The 15,794-nt window shown below is 32.2% G+C and overlaps 1 protein-coding gene across 1 annotated transcript in view; it reads right to left on the bottom strand.

The window, feature by feature from the left end:
- Window positions 1-9,793: 9,793 nt before the first annotated feature.
- Window positions 9,794-15,794, bottom strand: part of unc-13-4A (BAI1 associated protein 3) — a 766,749-nt gene continuing 760,748 nt past the window's right edge. Inside the window, exon 25 of the mRNA XM_081750562.1 lies at window positions 9,794-11,011. Coding sequence (XP_081606688.1) covers window positions 10,920-11,011 — 92 coding nt within the window. The 3' untranslated portion in view covers window positions 9,794-10,919. The remainder of the gene's footprint in view (window positions 11,012-15,794) is intronic.

Below are 15,794 nucleotides of genomic sequence, written 5' to 3'. Positions count from 1 at the left end.
GGTACCGGTTTTATGTGGGACATCCTGTATAATAAGATTATTTATGAAATATATTGAGAGAAAACCTGTTTTTCAGAAGGCATATCGGGATTCTTTAAAATCAGTATCTTTGATAAAAGTGATATCAATAATTTATGAATTTATATATTGAAAATATATTGAAGCAGCAGTTCACATGTCATTATTCGGAATAGGTTTTTGTATGCCACCTCACCATAACTTTATATCGGAGAATTTACGAAAAATATTGTTCGTAAAATACCCATAATATATGGCCCCTATTTCTTCTTTTATTTATATATCTGAATTATAACAATAACAATGGAAGAAGAGATATGATAGGTTATTCTTGAATTTCTGGTTCTGAAATATGATTGTTTTTAGCTCTTAGGCATACTTTAGAAGGAAGTATTTATCATAGCATATATACTAGCATTGTTATACTACCTACAAAATGGTAAATACTATATCATTTTCGGCGACAGAATGTGTTTGTATCTTCTTCACTGAATCAAGCGTGGATTGAAAGTAGAAGTTATATTAAGTGAATAAATATAACAATGAGTATGAAAGTGTAGTTCACAGCATACCAACAATTTACTGCCATTTATCCAACAGCTTCTAGGTTAATAGTGGCCGTGATTGGAAATTCGTGTGAAAATAAACATGTTCGCTAACGTATTATAAAGTGTTTGCCAACCAACCATTTGCCATCATTTATCCAACAGCTTCGAGACGGTTGGGAATTCACACAAAAATAAATGTGGAAAAACTTGACCCAACGTGGTTTAAAGAGTATGTTGGCCTACCAACAATTTGCCGTCATTTATCCAAAAGTTTTGAGGGTAATGGTCGGAATGGTTGGGAATTCATGCGAAAATAAATGTGTAGAAATGTTGACTCAACGTAGTTTGAAGTATATGTTGTCTAACCAATAATTTGCCATCATTTATCCCACAGTTTCGAGTCTAATTGTCGGCGTGGTTGAGAATTCACACCAAAAAATAAATGAGTATAAACGTTAGCCCAACGTATTTTAAAGAGTAGGTTGGCCAACCAACAATTTGCCGTCATTTATCTAATAGTTCGACCTCACATCCCGAATTGCAATTTTACTTCTTTCGTATAAGGTGCGTTAGCAATTGAGCTGGTTGACAAATACTCAGCAATGCGATCAATAACAACTGAAGGTCAACGTTGGTAGTTGGCTAGCCTACTGTTTACTACTGTTGGGCCTACTGTTTTTGCTTCTGCGGTATCTTGAACATACACATTGCATAAGATGTAGCACAAAAGATTGCATAATGCAGTAAACCCTAATGCATTCCAATCATTATTTATTTACTATAAACAACGATTTTTTTCCAAAATATCTTGGTTATTACTAATCATTTAATTGTTTATAAAGAACCGCAAACTTAGGTATTATGAAATTTGTATGTAATAATAGTGAGTCAAAAGAGTGAAAGCTTATCTGTTGACAAATACTATAGCTTTTTTAAAGCATTTTTATCAGGATATATGCTAGCATACATACTAATATAAATACTTCCATATAAAGCTAGCCTTACAAGGCCCCCAGTTTTACATGAGAAGCAGTTAGTATAAAAAAGAGAAGCACAGCCATACATAGTTAAGGTTTGTATTTGAGACCCACGATAGGATATATTATACATATACATGACTAGTTTATTATACGTAAGTATATCTGTATTTACACACCACGCACACATGTTCTATGCATATATATATATTTATACACATACAACGTAGAACTATACTAACACAAGCCATTGTTTTACGGGATACCAATGATCTTGTGTTAAGGCAAAGAGGGTTATAAAGTCTTCCTTTTCGTGACGAAAAATGGACATTGTGAAGTATAATAAATATATTACTGCTTCAAACACATATGTCTTAAAGTTTATTGAATATTAGTTACAATCTTTGTGAGCACGAAGCACATACTTTATAATTTATTTTTGTAAAGTTCATTGCTATGCAGACAACCATTATAATGGAATCCTCTCATAACGTGTCATGTTTGCTTTATTTAGTAGCTCATTAAAAGTAAAAGTACTTATTTAGACCCATAGAACAAATTGGCCTTTTTAAGAGCTGCTTCGAAATTTTCATTAAGCAGCTACCTTTTTTTTTTTTTTTTTTTTTTTTGTATGTGTGTATGTGAAGCTCTTTCTTCCACTTTTTCTTAAATAGGAGAAACTGGTTGCCATGGTTACACAATATGACAAACTATCAGATGTGTATGTGTATTGTTACTACCTAAATAACACATGATTGGGCTAACTGCAAATATTGGTCAGAATTCTTTTCGTTGACACTTTTATCGGGGACACTAATATTAAGAGCCTGACATACTAAAAATAATAAAAATTTACCATTTTTCTTTTGCTTGTTTTTCATAAGTGAAACGAGATAATGAAACACAACTTACCACAATCATAAACAATGTTATTCTACAACAGAAAATATGAACATGAAGAATTTTCAGTGTTGCCAGAATAACATTTCCCTCAAAATCTAAGTTAAGGCAGCAACTAGAGGAACAAACTCAACTACATTTGATTACGTATCATGTTTTGGTATCCTGTGAACTACTTTCTAAATAACATTAGTATTTAATTTTAATAACTGTATATTAAAACTATTTTGTTTATTATAAACTAAATACAACTATTATTTAAAAAGTAGTTCATAGAATTCCAAAACAACACGATACGTAAACAAATGCAGTTGAGTTCGTTCCTCTAGTCGCTCCCTTAACTTAGATTTTGGGGGAAATGTTATTCTGGCAACACTGAAAATTCTTCAGGTTCAAATTTCCTCATTAAGAATAACATTGTCTATGATTGTGGTAAATTGTGTTTCATTATCTCGTTTCACTTATGAGAATCAAGCAAAAGAAAAACGGTAAATTTCGTATTATTTTTAGTACGTCAGGCTCTTAAGTCTCAAAGTCAGTGATAATCATTTAAATTTTTTATAATCAATCATTTATCATCTAAATTTTACTAGAAGCCGATTTCGCTTTAGTTGTGGAAAGTGATAAACGGTTATTTGAAACCATACTCCATTTTCATTCATAGAAAGGATCAAGAACATAAAATTGGTGATAATCATATAAACTGTGCAACATACTATATTTTTTAACAGTGAGGTTATCTATTTTTCTCTCAAAAGGATTTCACAGGAAAAAAGCAGCCTTAACATATAAGTCCAGTTTAACAATTTTTAGGTATCACTTATAAAAATGTCAGTGAACATAGAGAATGTCTTATTGAAGTACAAAAACTCATAGTACAAGGTAAGAGTATTCAAATTTGAGCTATATATATTCTATAACATCCACCAACAATAACTATTTTGTTGGTTTGCAAACTCTGAGGGTACGTTGGACCCAGTGTTTCCAACAGAACTCCAGAAAGGAAGGTTTGAAGGACTTTAAAATGAACTAACACCTCAAGCAATATACTAATCAACATTACTTCGGGTAATGATACGCACTATAATAGGATATTTAAAATTACGACATATTGTTAAATACAACAATAAATCCTGAATTTTAAAGTGATGATAATGTTAAATTTTAATTGAAGAAAGTCATCAAATGATTGACACTATTTGGGAATTAGATGCTTCCAAAATCTTGTTTTCAGGAAAAGAAAAATGTTCAGGAACATCAGCATATAAAACTATAATTTTAATAGAACGTAAATACTCTTAGTTTTGTAGAAACTGGTTAGTTAAATTGAAATAGTTTAATTTACCTTCAAATATGAATTTTACACTTGCCAGTTGGTGGTACCAGCCCTTTTTACTACATAAATATAGAAGACAGAAGATAGTACATACAATTATCACAAGTTTCTTTAACTTTTGTTTTACACTTTGCATTTTCCATTATCCACTCAATTAATAACCCAAACATGCTTTAAAATTAAAAATATGACTTGAACTTTGAAGTGGGATAGTTGGTCACAGTGAATAGCCAGTATTTTCTTTAAGACGAAATACAGAACTTAATCTTTAGACTACTAATCAATTAACCCCTTGAGAAACTAATAAACCCGTACAAACATGGGCGTCAAAGTTTTGAAACTCTAGAATGTAATATTTTTAGTTGTAAGGGTTAGAACATAATAAAGTTCTTAACAGTGGTATCGCTAGGCCTTTCTGATAGAGGCGTAAGTTTTAATTTGTAATTCATATGAATTGGTAGTATTATGAGAAATTCGAATGAAAGTGTGTTCGTTTGTTAATAATTTTGGAAAGAATGTACACTTTCTTCAATATGAAAAGAACATAATTCCATGAAAGTTAGTGAAAATCGAATCTGTTCATTCTCACATTAATATTTATTCTTATTAATGCCAAATTAAGCGTAAACTTTAAATTAATCTGCTTAATTTTGAACTACTAGATACATATTCTTTGAAAACTTTAATTACAATGAGTTCTACCTTAGCTTTGAGCAGAGCTTTCTACGTTGCAAAAGTTAAAACATGCGGAAATATTTTACTCTTAATACCCAATTTGTATAAGCACCCATTTACGGTTTAACAGCTCAACAGAAACGCGCGATGCGGCTTAACAGCTTTTACTCGATTATACGTATATTGTAACATTTCTAGTTATTTTTGAATAAGAAAGTACTAAATTTTCAATACACACATGTGACTTTTCAAGATTCAATAAAGCTGTTTCAAGTTTTCACTATCCTATAGTTATCTCCTAACATTTGTAGATAAAATAAGTCCAACTCTGTGATATAATTGGAGTAATTCGTTTTCTATGTTATAGTCTCTTTTTTCTCATGATATGTTATGCCCTGGTTATCTAATGTAATATGTATTATTCGTCGAAATGTGAATCCTTCAACATCTCTCATCATTAATAATGTTGTCCGTCATCTTGGACAATGTTGGTAATTTCAAGCAATATTAAGTATTTCGATTTGAATGGTTTAAGAATTACTTCGGTCAATACACAGTGTATTAAGGCCCATCACTGAACTACTTGTTATTTTTAGGTTGAAAGTTTCAGTAAAATATGCAATACTGTATAATCAGTAATGATGAACCGTGTGAATATTACTTAGTGTTTCTGTTTTATTAACAAAATTGATGTCAGCATGATGAAAGTAAACTAATGTGGCTTATTCTTATGCAGAAATATGTAGATACTTAATACTTGAATAATATAAATAATAGTCAATATCCCAAATCTATATTTTCTGTTCTTAGGTACATAAAGTCAATTGAAGTACTAAACAGGTTACTCTCAGGTCTAAACATTTTAAGTAGGTTATTCTCTATGACTCATAGACTGAAATAGTAATGTTGTCATTTCTTTTCAATTGCCATGGTGATCGCCATGTTATATATATATATATATATATATATATATATATATATATATATATATATATATATATATATATATATATATATATATATATATATATGTGTGTGTGTGTGTGTGTTCTTGTTTATATATATACACAAACACGAGAGGGGTATTTAGAAGTTCACCACAAACAAGAACAGCATCTGAAAATTTATTTCCAATTATAAAATATTTTAACGACAAAGTAAAGTTGATAGGAAAGGGCACTTATTTTAAAATATGGAAGCTAGTGTTCCGAATAAAATCTAGAAATTCACAAAGGTAACATCCAAGAAACTTATTTCTAAAAGCGCCACACCATTAAGTGATAAGGAAGAAAGTATGTAATTAATGTAAGTGCCAATACAATGTAATCCACAGCAAGAAAAAGCAATTGTGCACAATATAAACTACCTGCCGTGCATATTGATGAGCTGTCGATACACGGAAAACTGTAACACACACGATCTTTTAAAAACAAAAATAATTTATTTTAGAATAACGCTAATTCTATTTGCCCACTTACACTTCTTATCCCCATCCTCTACAATATGAGTCCACAATATTAATACCTTAACAAAAAAATAAAAAAGAAAAGAAAGAAAAAAAGAAAAAAGAAAAAACCTGAGCTATGAGAACTTTCAATACAGACAATCGATGGATATGCATCGAATCTTTTCTTATATTTTTTTAAAGCATAAAGTACAACAGGAAAATATATTATGAGTGGTTCAGCATAGATTTGAAACAACTGTAAAAGATTAATTTTGTTCATTTTTGCAATATTGTATATGATAACGATACCGGTATCATTGAATCGAAAATCTAGAATTATTTGGAGTTAATTCTGATTATGAACAACGTGAGAACATTTTAAGGTTTAATATACCCTGAAAATGTAGAAATTCTCAAAATATATGATATTGGTGGGAAAATTGCACAAGATGTGTAAACTCTCTGATTTAAATTTCAAAATTTGTCATGCATACAGCAGTATTTAACATATCACTTACCTAATTGCTTTTCTTGTCTCTTTTTCAGTTTCATAGATTAGAAATAACTATCTAAAAATAAATTTCTTTTACTTTAATATTTGTAATCCGAAAATAACACATCACAGTTTTCGCTTTCCAGTTAGATCCTTTAGGTATTTAGGCTACCTGTTATTTAGAAAATAAAATGACAATCACCATAACAAAGAAAAGGATGTCACACTATTTCAGTCTATTCATCATCGCAACCATGGAAACCAAAAATACTCACAGAATATCTCCCAATTGTACAATTCAACCTATTAAATTTTGATTCTGTATTCCTTTCTGTACATACATGTTTAAATATTTGTATAGTTACTTTTTTCATTATTCAAAATATTAAATTAAGTGAACAGTAGAGACGTTCGAATATTAAGGACAGCTTGTTAATAAATACCTTACTATGGTATCATGTAATTTTACCATAGTTAGTTATTATATATGGGAAAGATATCTAGATTGATAGAGTTAAAGTACAACGATATTGTATATCTATTTTGTAATTTATTCTATTTTTATATCTTTATTTTGGGCAACGGTGCATAAAAGTACACAATCTGTCGTGTAGAAGAAGAAGAAAAAAGAATATATATGTTGTTGATTCTAAATAGAAAGAAATAAGATTTAATCTCAATAGTTAAAGTATATGTTGGTTTTATAAGTGTAATCGGCATTTATAGTTATCATAACAGCAGATAGTTACTTGTTTAAAATGTTGCTATGGCAACCGAAAAAGAAAAGGATAATTAATGAAGTTTTGGAGAATAAAGGTAATAGTGATATAATTTGTTGTGCCTTATTTAATGTGATTGGATCATTTTGACATTTTTTTTTAAAATTTACACAGACTGTGGGCTAGAATGTAACGTAAAATATGTGTATAATATAAATTAATCATTACATTTTAAATGGTGGTTCCCAATATACGTTACAAAAGAAAGCAACAATCATCCCTGGCAATGAAGAATTTCCAGAAATTCGTTACAGATCTTAACTTAGCAATATCTTCTTACATGAAATGTGTTAGCAGCACTGATGTTAATATACAGGGTGTTATATGAGTGTATCACAATATTTTGGGAACAGATTTTTCTCATCAAAATAAGAAAAAAGTTCATGGACTTGTGCTCAAAAGTGGATAGTTTCGGAGTTATATGGTGCCGAAAACGTGAAACAAATGAACTTTAAAAAGTTCATTGCTTCAGTACTATGGGACCTATCGTAGTCGGGTGAAGACATCACTGAGGGACTGGTATGCGAACTATCCAAACATCAATGTTTAATAATGCTCCAGCACTTGCACATCAATTTTTAGAGAGGGAGTGATCAAGTACTCCCAAACAGTCTCTCTAGAAATGATTATGCAAGTACCGGAGGTTTTGAAAGATGGATATTTGGATAGTTCACATATCAGTTCCTCAGTGATGTCTTGACCCGACTACGATTAGTGCCATAGTAGTGGAGTTATAAACTTTTAAAGCTCACTTATTTCACGATTTCGGCACCCTAAAACTCCGAAACTATCCACTTTTGAGCACAGATCTATATGAACTTTTTTTCTTATTTTGATATGAGAAATCTGTTCCCAAAATATTGTGACGCATTTATGTAATACCCTATATATATATATATATATATATATATATATATATATATATATATATATATATATATATATATATATATATATATATATATATAGGTAGGTAGGTAGGTAGGTATATATGAGACGAAATGAGTATGTTAACTGTCATCTGGTGAGTTACTCAAATATACATACTTTAATAAGTATTAGATATAAGCTTCCGTGCAACTCTTGAGTTTGTACTTGTTCTTTTCTTTTAATAGACACTCAGTTTTATAATTATAATATTTAAAATGTCTTATCCCACTCCGGATGATACTATTATCTAATAATTACTATATATACAGAATACACTATTATTGTTTATTTTATTGAATTTATCAATTTCAGGAAAATTCGAAACAAATTTTCATACCTATTATCATTATTATTAATTAATCATTACTCTTGTAGTAAACAATAGGCTTTCTTCTGTAACTATTCTTTTACATTTTATGCAATTTATAAGCAATCGTTTTAGAGGAGAATTGCCTTTTTTTATATTGACAGAAATTTGATTATAACATTGTTTAAAAACGAACTTTCTACATTCATATTTTAATCACATCTTACATCTTTGAAATTACTTTTTTCTTTTAAGTTCATATATTTTAGCTGTAGTGTGGTACCTAGAAATGTATACAAATAGATAGGCAATATCAGATAAACACCTGTACTATAGAGTTTCCAAGATTTTTATTTTTGAAACATAATTATATTTGCGTAAATAGCTTTTAAAAATTGCTGCTAAGATCTTAATGTCACTTTATTCTTATCATAAAACTTTATAACCATATGATTATGTAATTTGAACACAGAACCCTGAATTATAAATGTATGCATTTATAAGAAAATTTGGAAGCAAAGGATATGTACAAACTCACACATACTATAGTTTTCAATTAATTTTAGATAAATTCTAATACTTCTGAGCCTAATACAGTTTCAGATTTTGTTCTGAAATTTTTGCCTGTTATTTAAAAGACAATATTAAATGATTTAGGCAACTACTAACAAGAAATGTAATACAAAAATTACTTCTGTTGTAAATACAATAATTGTTTCTTATTGTTCACAAGATTTCCAAAAAGTTATCAATTCTCAAATGTCAACTGCTGAAGCTACTTATTTTAACAAACTTGCATCAAGCTAAGCAGTTTCTGCCTGGCAAGCTTTCTGCTACCTTGCTATGTCAAGTTTTATATTTAATATTTGCAACGAAATTACTTGAAAACATTCAGCCCCAAATTGATTTATAAGTACGCACACATATATGTTATGTTAATTAGCAATCATCTCTGGAACAAAAAGAGATCGTTCTTCCATAAGTACATAGATATTTTCAAAACAATTCGGAAAGAAAATCAAAGACCAGTTGGAGTTAATTATGTCGTATGTTAAATCAATTTATTGTTTTATTTATAAAAGTTAATTAGTATGTTAAATCAAACAACGAGGCGCATCCAGAAAATAACTTTCCCACGCGTCCCATGGCTAGGAAATCGTATGTTGCGCGAAGCGACTGCGTGTACATGAGAGAGTAAGGTCCTAGCATGGCGCATGTGTCGGCGGAACTTCCTTAGTACTCTCAGTAGCGTCGTGGCATTACGAGGCGCATCCAGAAAGTAACTTTCCCATCTGTCCCATAGCTAGGAAACCGTATGTTGCGCGAAGCGACTGTGTGCACGTGAGAGCATGGCGCATGCGCCAACGGAACTCCCCTAATGCTCTCACTAGCAGCGTCAGGTTTGAAGATGGACGTTTCTATTTCAGCTCCCGCCGTGTGTGAAGTGCAAGCAGTGATAAAGTTTGTGAATGCACAAGGCATAGCGCCGATTTAAATCCATCGTCAGCTGTGCCAGGTCTATGGGCCTAACGTCATGAGCAAGCAGATTGTGCGTTACTAGTGTAGACAATTTGCAGCAGGACGCCAAAATGTGCATAATGAGTCCTGTAAGCAACCCACGTTTCATCATCATTGATGATTTGGTCCACAAACTCTTCTGCCTCATCGTGGTATCATTGCAAAAATGTCATGTCAATGCTGACCTCATGCGTCTTGCTCTGGAGTCAGTTGTTTCGGCTCTTTATCACTGCTCGCACTTTACACGCGGCGGGAGCTGGAATAGAAACGTCCATCTTCAAACCTGACGCTGCTACTGAGAGCATTAGGGGAGTTCCGTTGGCGCATGCGCCATGCTCTCACGTGCACGCAGTCGCTTCGCGCAACATACGGTTTCCTAGCTATGGGACGGATGGGAAAGTTACTTTCTGGGCACACTTTAAATATTAAAACTTGATAAATTATCAATAATAAGTATTTAAAGTTATTTTAGTGATACATATCATTTGGAGGAAATACTAATGTCCTATGAATTAACTTTTGAATTGAAAAATGTTTATTATTAGTTAATATAATCTGAAATTTCTCTCACACAATTCTTTAAATTCAACATTAACTTATAAAATAATATATTGTATCTCTCTTTTGATCGATTACATAACTATAATATTCTGGATTATATTAGTAATATATATATACATTTATATATAGACTACAAATCAACCTAATACATTGTATCTAATCTTTCTACATAGCTGCAAGTCCCTGCCCGTTTTTTTGATCTTATTAAATAACCGCATAAATATATATACTACAACAAAGAAAGATTATAAATACTTGAGTCTTCAGAAATAGTTTTTTTTTTTTTAAGTTTTTGGTTAAAGATATAGCATAAAAGGTGCGCATTGTCGTTAATTTTATATTCTTAACCTGTGGCAGTTGCATTATATACATAAACATACAGACACACTCAATACACGTAAGTTCTGTTTTATTCCTCAACCATCCAGAACTATGACGATATTCTTTCCTTTTGTTTCTTATAAAACTCTTGAGCCAACTTGTCTCCCGTTCGTAGTTCAAGAATGTGTAAAATTGGATGATCTAGGGGAAAAAATCATATATTAATACATAATTATATCATTACATTAAGAATATAACATGAATAAGATAATACGCATATTTTTATGCAAACAACAAGATTGCGAACTCTTTGTTTTTGAACGGGAAGCGGTACACAGATAATGTTATACCAAAATGAAGCCTTGTTCGTGCATATATTTTTAAACTAGGAAGCAATGATTGAAGTACACTAGGAACCACACAGTGTTGCCAGATGTAACCGAAGGTGTAAATCAATTTTTTTACAAGTCACGTAAATTGACTCATAACTCATACGTATGGATGTTCTGTCGTTAATTTTCAGTTTGTATAGTTGGAGTAGCTTAGAAACTATGGAATGGAAAAAATAATTTTTCATTTCCACCGATAACTAATCGGATGAGGCCTCTGTAAGGGGTTACTAGGGAAAACGTGGTTTTCATAAATTAACATTCTGAATTGGCAACAGTGCTGATGTTTCAATGCATCAAAAGGTGTGTTAAGTATCTGTCTACATTATGCAATTCCTGAAAACAATGAAAAAGAAACTTTGAAATTATCATGATAAAACTTTTACTTATATGCACCCGGCAACACTACTATACATTGAATCAAAACGGGGCCACTTCCAGAATCTGTTGTAGAACTGACAATTCAGTTCGTGATGAATAGCAATGTTGCCAGGTGCATGTAAGTAAAAGTTTTATCATGATAATTTCAAAGTTTCTTTTTCATTGTTTTCAATAATTGCATAATGTAGACAGATCCTTAACATACCTTTTGATACACTGAAACCTGAGCACTGTTGCCAATTCAGAATGTTAATTATGAAAACCACATTTTTCCTAGTAGCCCCTTACAGAGGCCTCATCCGATTAGTTATCGGTGGAAATGAAAAATTATTTTTTTTCCATTCCATAGTTTCTAAGCTACTCCAACTATACAAACTGAAAATAAACGACAGAACATCCATACGTATGAGTTATGAGTCAACTTACGTGACTTATAAAAAAATTGATTTATACCTTCGGTTACATCTGGCAACGCTGTATGGTTCCTAGTGTACTTCAATCGTTGGTTTCTAGTATAAAAATATATGCATCAATAAGGCTTCATTTTGGTATAACCATTATTTATGTACCGCTTCCGGTTCGAAAGTTCTACTATCCCAAACTCGTTGCATTGTATATTGGACACCCTGTATATATATATATATATATATATATATATATATATATATATATATATATATATATATATATATAGAGAGAGAGAGAGAGAGAGAGAGAGATGGCGTTCATAAATAAATGCGTGTGGCTTCATTCGTTATGAGATTAATACAGTTGGCTACACTGAAATATTATTGAGTTGAGTTCGACAGTTTAAAAGTAATTGGTTTGGGGGAATGGTGCAGTTTGCAATCAAACGCCGAATTGATTATGTGAGTTTACATAAAGACATGCTTCATTAAAGAGATAGAAAAGAACGTTTGTGGCGAAATACCCTAATATCAAATCTGTCACAAACAGTACAATTGAATATCTGTACGAGAAATGAAGAACTACAGAATTACAACGTATTTCTCAAAACATGTTATTACGAGAGCAGCGATAGGCTGGTGAATGGCACTTCCAGCATTTGTTATAAACCGGAAAGTTTTACATAGAAAGTTTACATAAGTTGTAATAATATATTGACACATGCTTTGTAAGTCTGTAACTTGAGATATTTACATATGAAGTAATGTAAAATGTATTTTGCGTGAAAGACAGACAGACAGTGAATCATACCGGTTTTGTGTGGGATATCCTCTATGTAACATGTTGTCAGAGGTACTACCTGTCATACAAGTGAAAGTACACCTGTTTGTGAGTCTGGAATTCCTACAAAGACTAATGTGGAGAATATGATAATTAAATTAGACATAGTTATAGTTTTGTAGAGACAGACAATGAAAGTCTGGAATACATTGTGTAAGAGAGCAGAAGTTATAAAAAGGAGTAATAAATAGTGTAGATAAAGAGAAATACGAAAGGATCAGGGCGAAGTGATGATTCGAAACCACTAGGTGTTCTTTCATATTATTTTTTTTATTTCTCCGATTTTTCATAGGCCAACCATTTTAATATTTTACTTTAAAATAAGGTCAAAATGCTCTTATCGCTGATGATATGATTTTGAAAATGAAAAAAACTATTTTTGTATGATCATGGACACACAAATATTTATTTAGGGCAGGGATGGGGAACCTGCGGTCTTCCAGAGGCATAAAATGTGGCCTTGTGGACCTGATATGAAAAATAAAATTTCATAAGAAACTATCATCAATTACTCTCTTCGCTGGGTTAAAATATATTCCATTAGTCAATCACTTTTTACTATTACGAAAACACTCTCAAATAGATACAAACAAAGAAAATAAAATGAAAAATCAGAAGATAATAACTAATCTATATAAATAAAAGTTAAATATTATTAGTGTGGGATGACATGGGTTTAGAAGTAAATGCAGAGAAAACTAAATACATGAAAGTGCGTCGGGACCGTAATACAGCAAATTATGGATGCGTTAAAATATTAAATAATACTTTTGATAAACTGGATACTTTCAAATATCTAGGATCAATATTAACAGACGAAAATCATATTCACGAAGAAATTAAATGTCGACTAAAAGCAGGGAATTCATGTTACTCTTCGGTTCAAAATCTCTTGTCGTCGCGAATTCTGTCGAGGAATTTGAAGCTTAAAATATACAAAACGATAATTATTCCTGTTGTTCTGTATGGTTGCGAAACATCGTCGCTTACTCTGAGGGAAGAACATAGACTGAAAGTATTTGAGAACAAGATCCTGAGACGAATATTCGGGCCCAAGAGGAGCGGGAATGGGGAATGGCATAAACTTCATAACGAAGAACTACATAATTTATATGGTTTACCCAACATTGTTAGAGTCGTCAAGTCTAGGAGGTTTAGATGGGCGGGGCATGTAGCTAGAACGGAAGAAAGTAGAAACACTTTCAAAGTCTTGACTGGAAGACCAATCGGAAAACGACCATTAGGAAGAACTAGGCGCAGATGGGAGGACAATATTAAGATGTATCTCGCAGAGATTGGAATACAAAGTAGAAACTGGATGCAGTTAGCAGTTAGAAGTCAGTAGAGAGCTTTTGTGAACGCGACATTGAACCTCCGGGTTCCATAGGCCAGAGAGAGAGAGAGAGAGAGAGAGATTAATGTGGAATGAATTTGGATCTAAACGGCATCGAAAGTGTCATTGTTCGTCTTAATGACCCTGAAAACTATGGATTAGACACTAATATTGGTCATTTTCGATAGGCGTCTCTGGCTTGGGACGAGGGGACGCGTCCCCCCAATATTTTGAAGTAGAAAATATTCAATATTCTATTCTTATTTTATTTTATTTACAAACGACAGAATAACATATAAATAATAATAATTATATTTATTTGGAATATAATATTCAGACTGTGAAACGATTATAACAGAGTTCTTGATATATCTCACGGGTTCCTTGAAGGTAAGCAGAAAGGTAACAAATGGAAGATAATAAACAGCTTAGATTAGATAGTACCATTTAAATCACTTTCTCCCCCGAAATTTTACATGCCAACGATGCCAGTGATATATCTCCCCTCTCCCCTAAGTTGCACCGTCAAAGTAAAATGACAAAAAACATTCCAGGCCCGAACCTCATCTATGTTGAAAATTTGATCGAGATCGGTCGGGTGGTTCAAGAGATATAAAGTCATAAACATAGTCGCTTTCATTTCTATTTATATAGATAAATATAAGATATATACTCGTGAAAAAGTACATGAATGATGAATCTTCTTACTTTTATCTTTTAATATGTTATAGAATTATACAGTGGTGTATTTACGATTTTGTTTCGGGGGGGGTGCTAACTTTATTCCTGGAAATGTGAAGATTCTGCAAGATATTTCATTTACTTTAAAATAGTAAGTAAAATTTCGGGGGGCTTAAGCCCGGAAGGACCCTTAAATACGCCACTGGAGTTACACATTTTTATGTAAACCATTAATGTAACTCTAATAACTATAAATAAGTACAAAAATTAATTATGTTGACAACTATCATACGCGGCCTTATTGGAAACGGGCATTGTCAATGTGGACTCAAAAAAAAAAGTTCCCCAACCCTAGTCTAGGGGATAAAAGTAAGGGAGACTTCACGATTATCGCCTAGAAGCATGTGCAATAATGTCACATGCAGCATATTGTCCAAAACCATGCCGCGTCCGCGTGATCGTCAAGAGTTAATAGTTCCTCGTCATGATGAAATTGTAGGCCATGCATCAGAAGACTAAATGGTATTTGACTGATGAACTGTTCGGAAATATTTGGAATTAAACGATTCAAATTCATGCCCAGGTTAGGTAGACCTAGTAGGTGAAGCACTGGTAGAAGATGTCAGGAACAATCCAACACGGCTCAGATCCATCTTGCGGGACAAGGCTGAAGAGTACGGCTGTTTGTACGAAACCATACGGCAGACTAAAACGGCAGCCCGCCTGAAAACTGTTGTCCTGCCATGAAGATCCTTCTACAGAGCCGCACAAGGCGAGACAATTAGAATGGGCACAGTAGAACATTGAACTCCTACAGGACTACTGGGATCTAACTATATGGAGTGATGAGAAGGTACTCCTGTCCGATCAATGAAGAAGGCATCCTCTATAGGTCCAATGGAACAAGATATGTAGTTCAATATGTAGCGCAGACAGGGTAGTCCGCACACTT

Source organism: Thermobia domestica, chromosome 3 (assembly GCF_964235325.1).
Source record: "Thermobia domestica chromosome 3, izTheDome1.hap1.1, whole genome shotgun sequence".
Taxonomy (NCBI): Eukaryota; Metazoa; Arthropoda; class Insecta; order Zygentoma; family Lepismatidae; genus Thermobia; species Thermobia domestica.
This window is presented reverse-complemented; position numbering and strand designations above follow the sequence as displayed.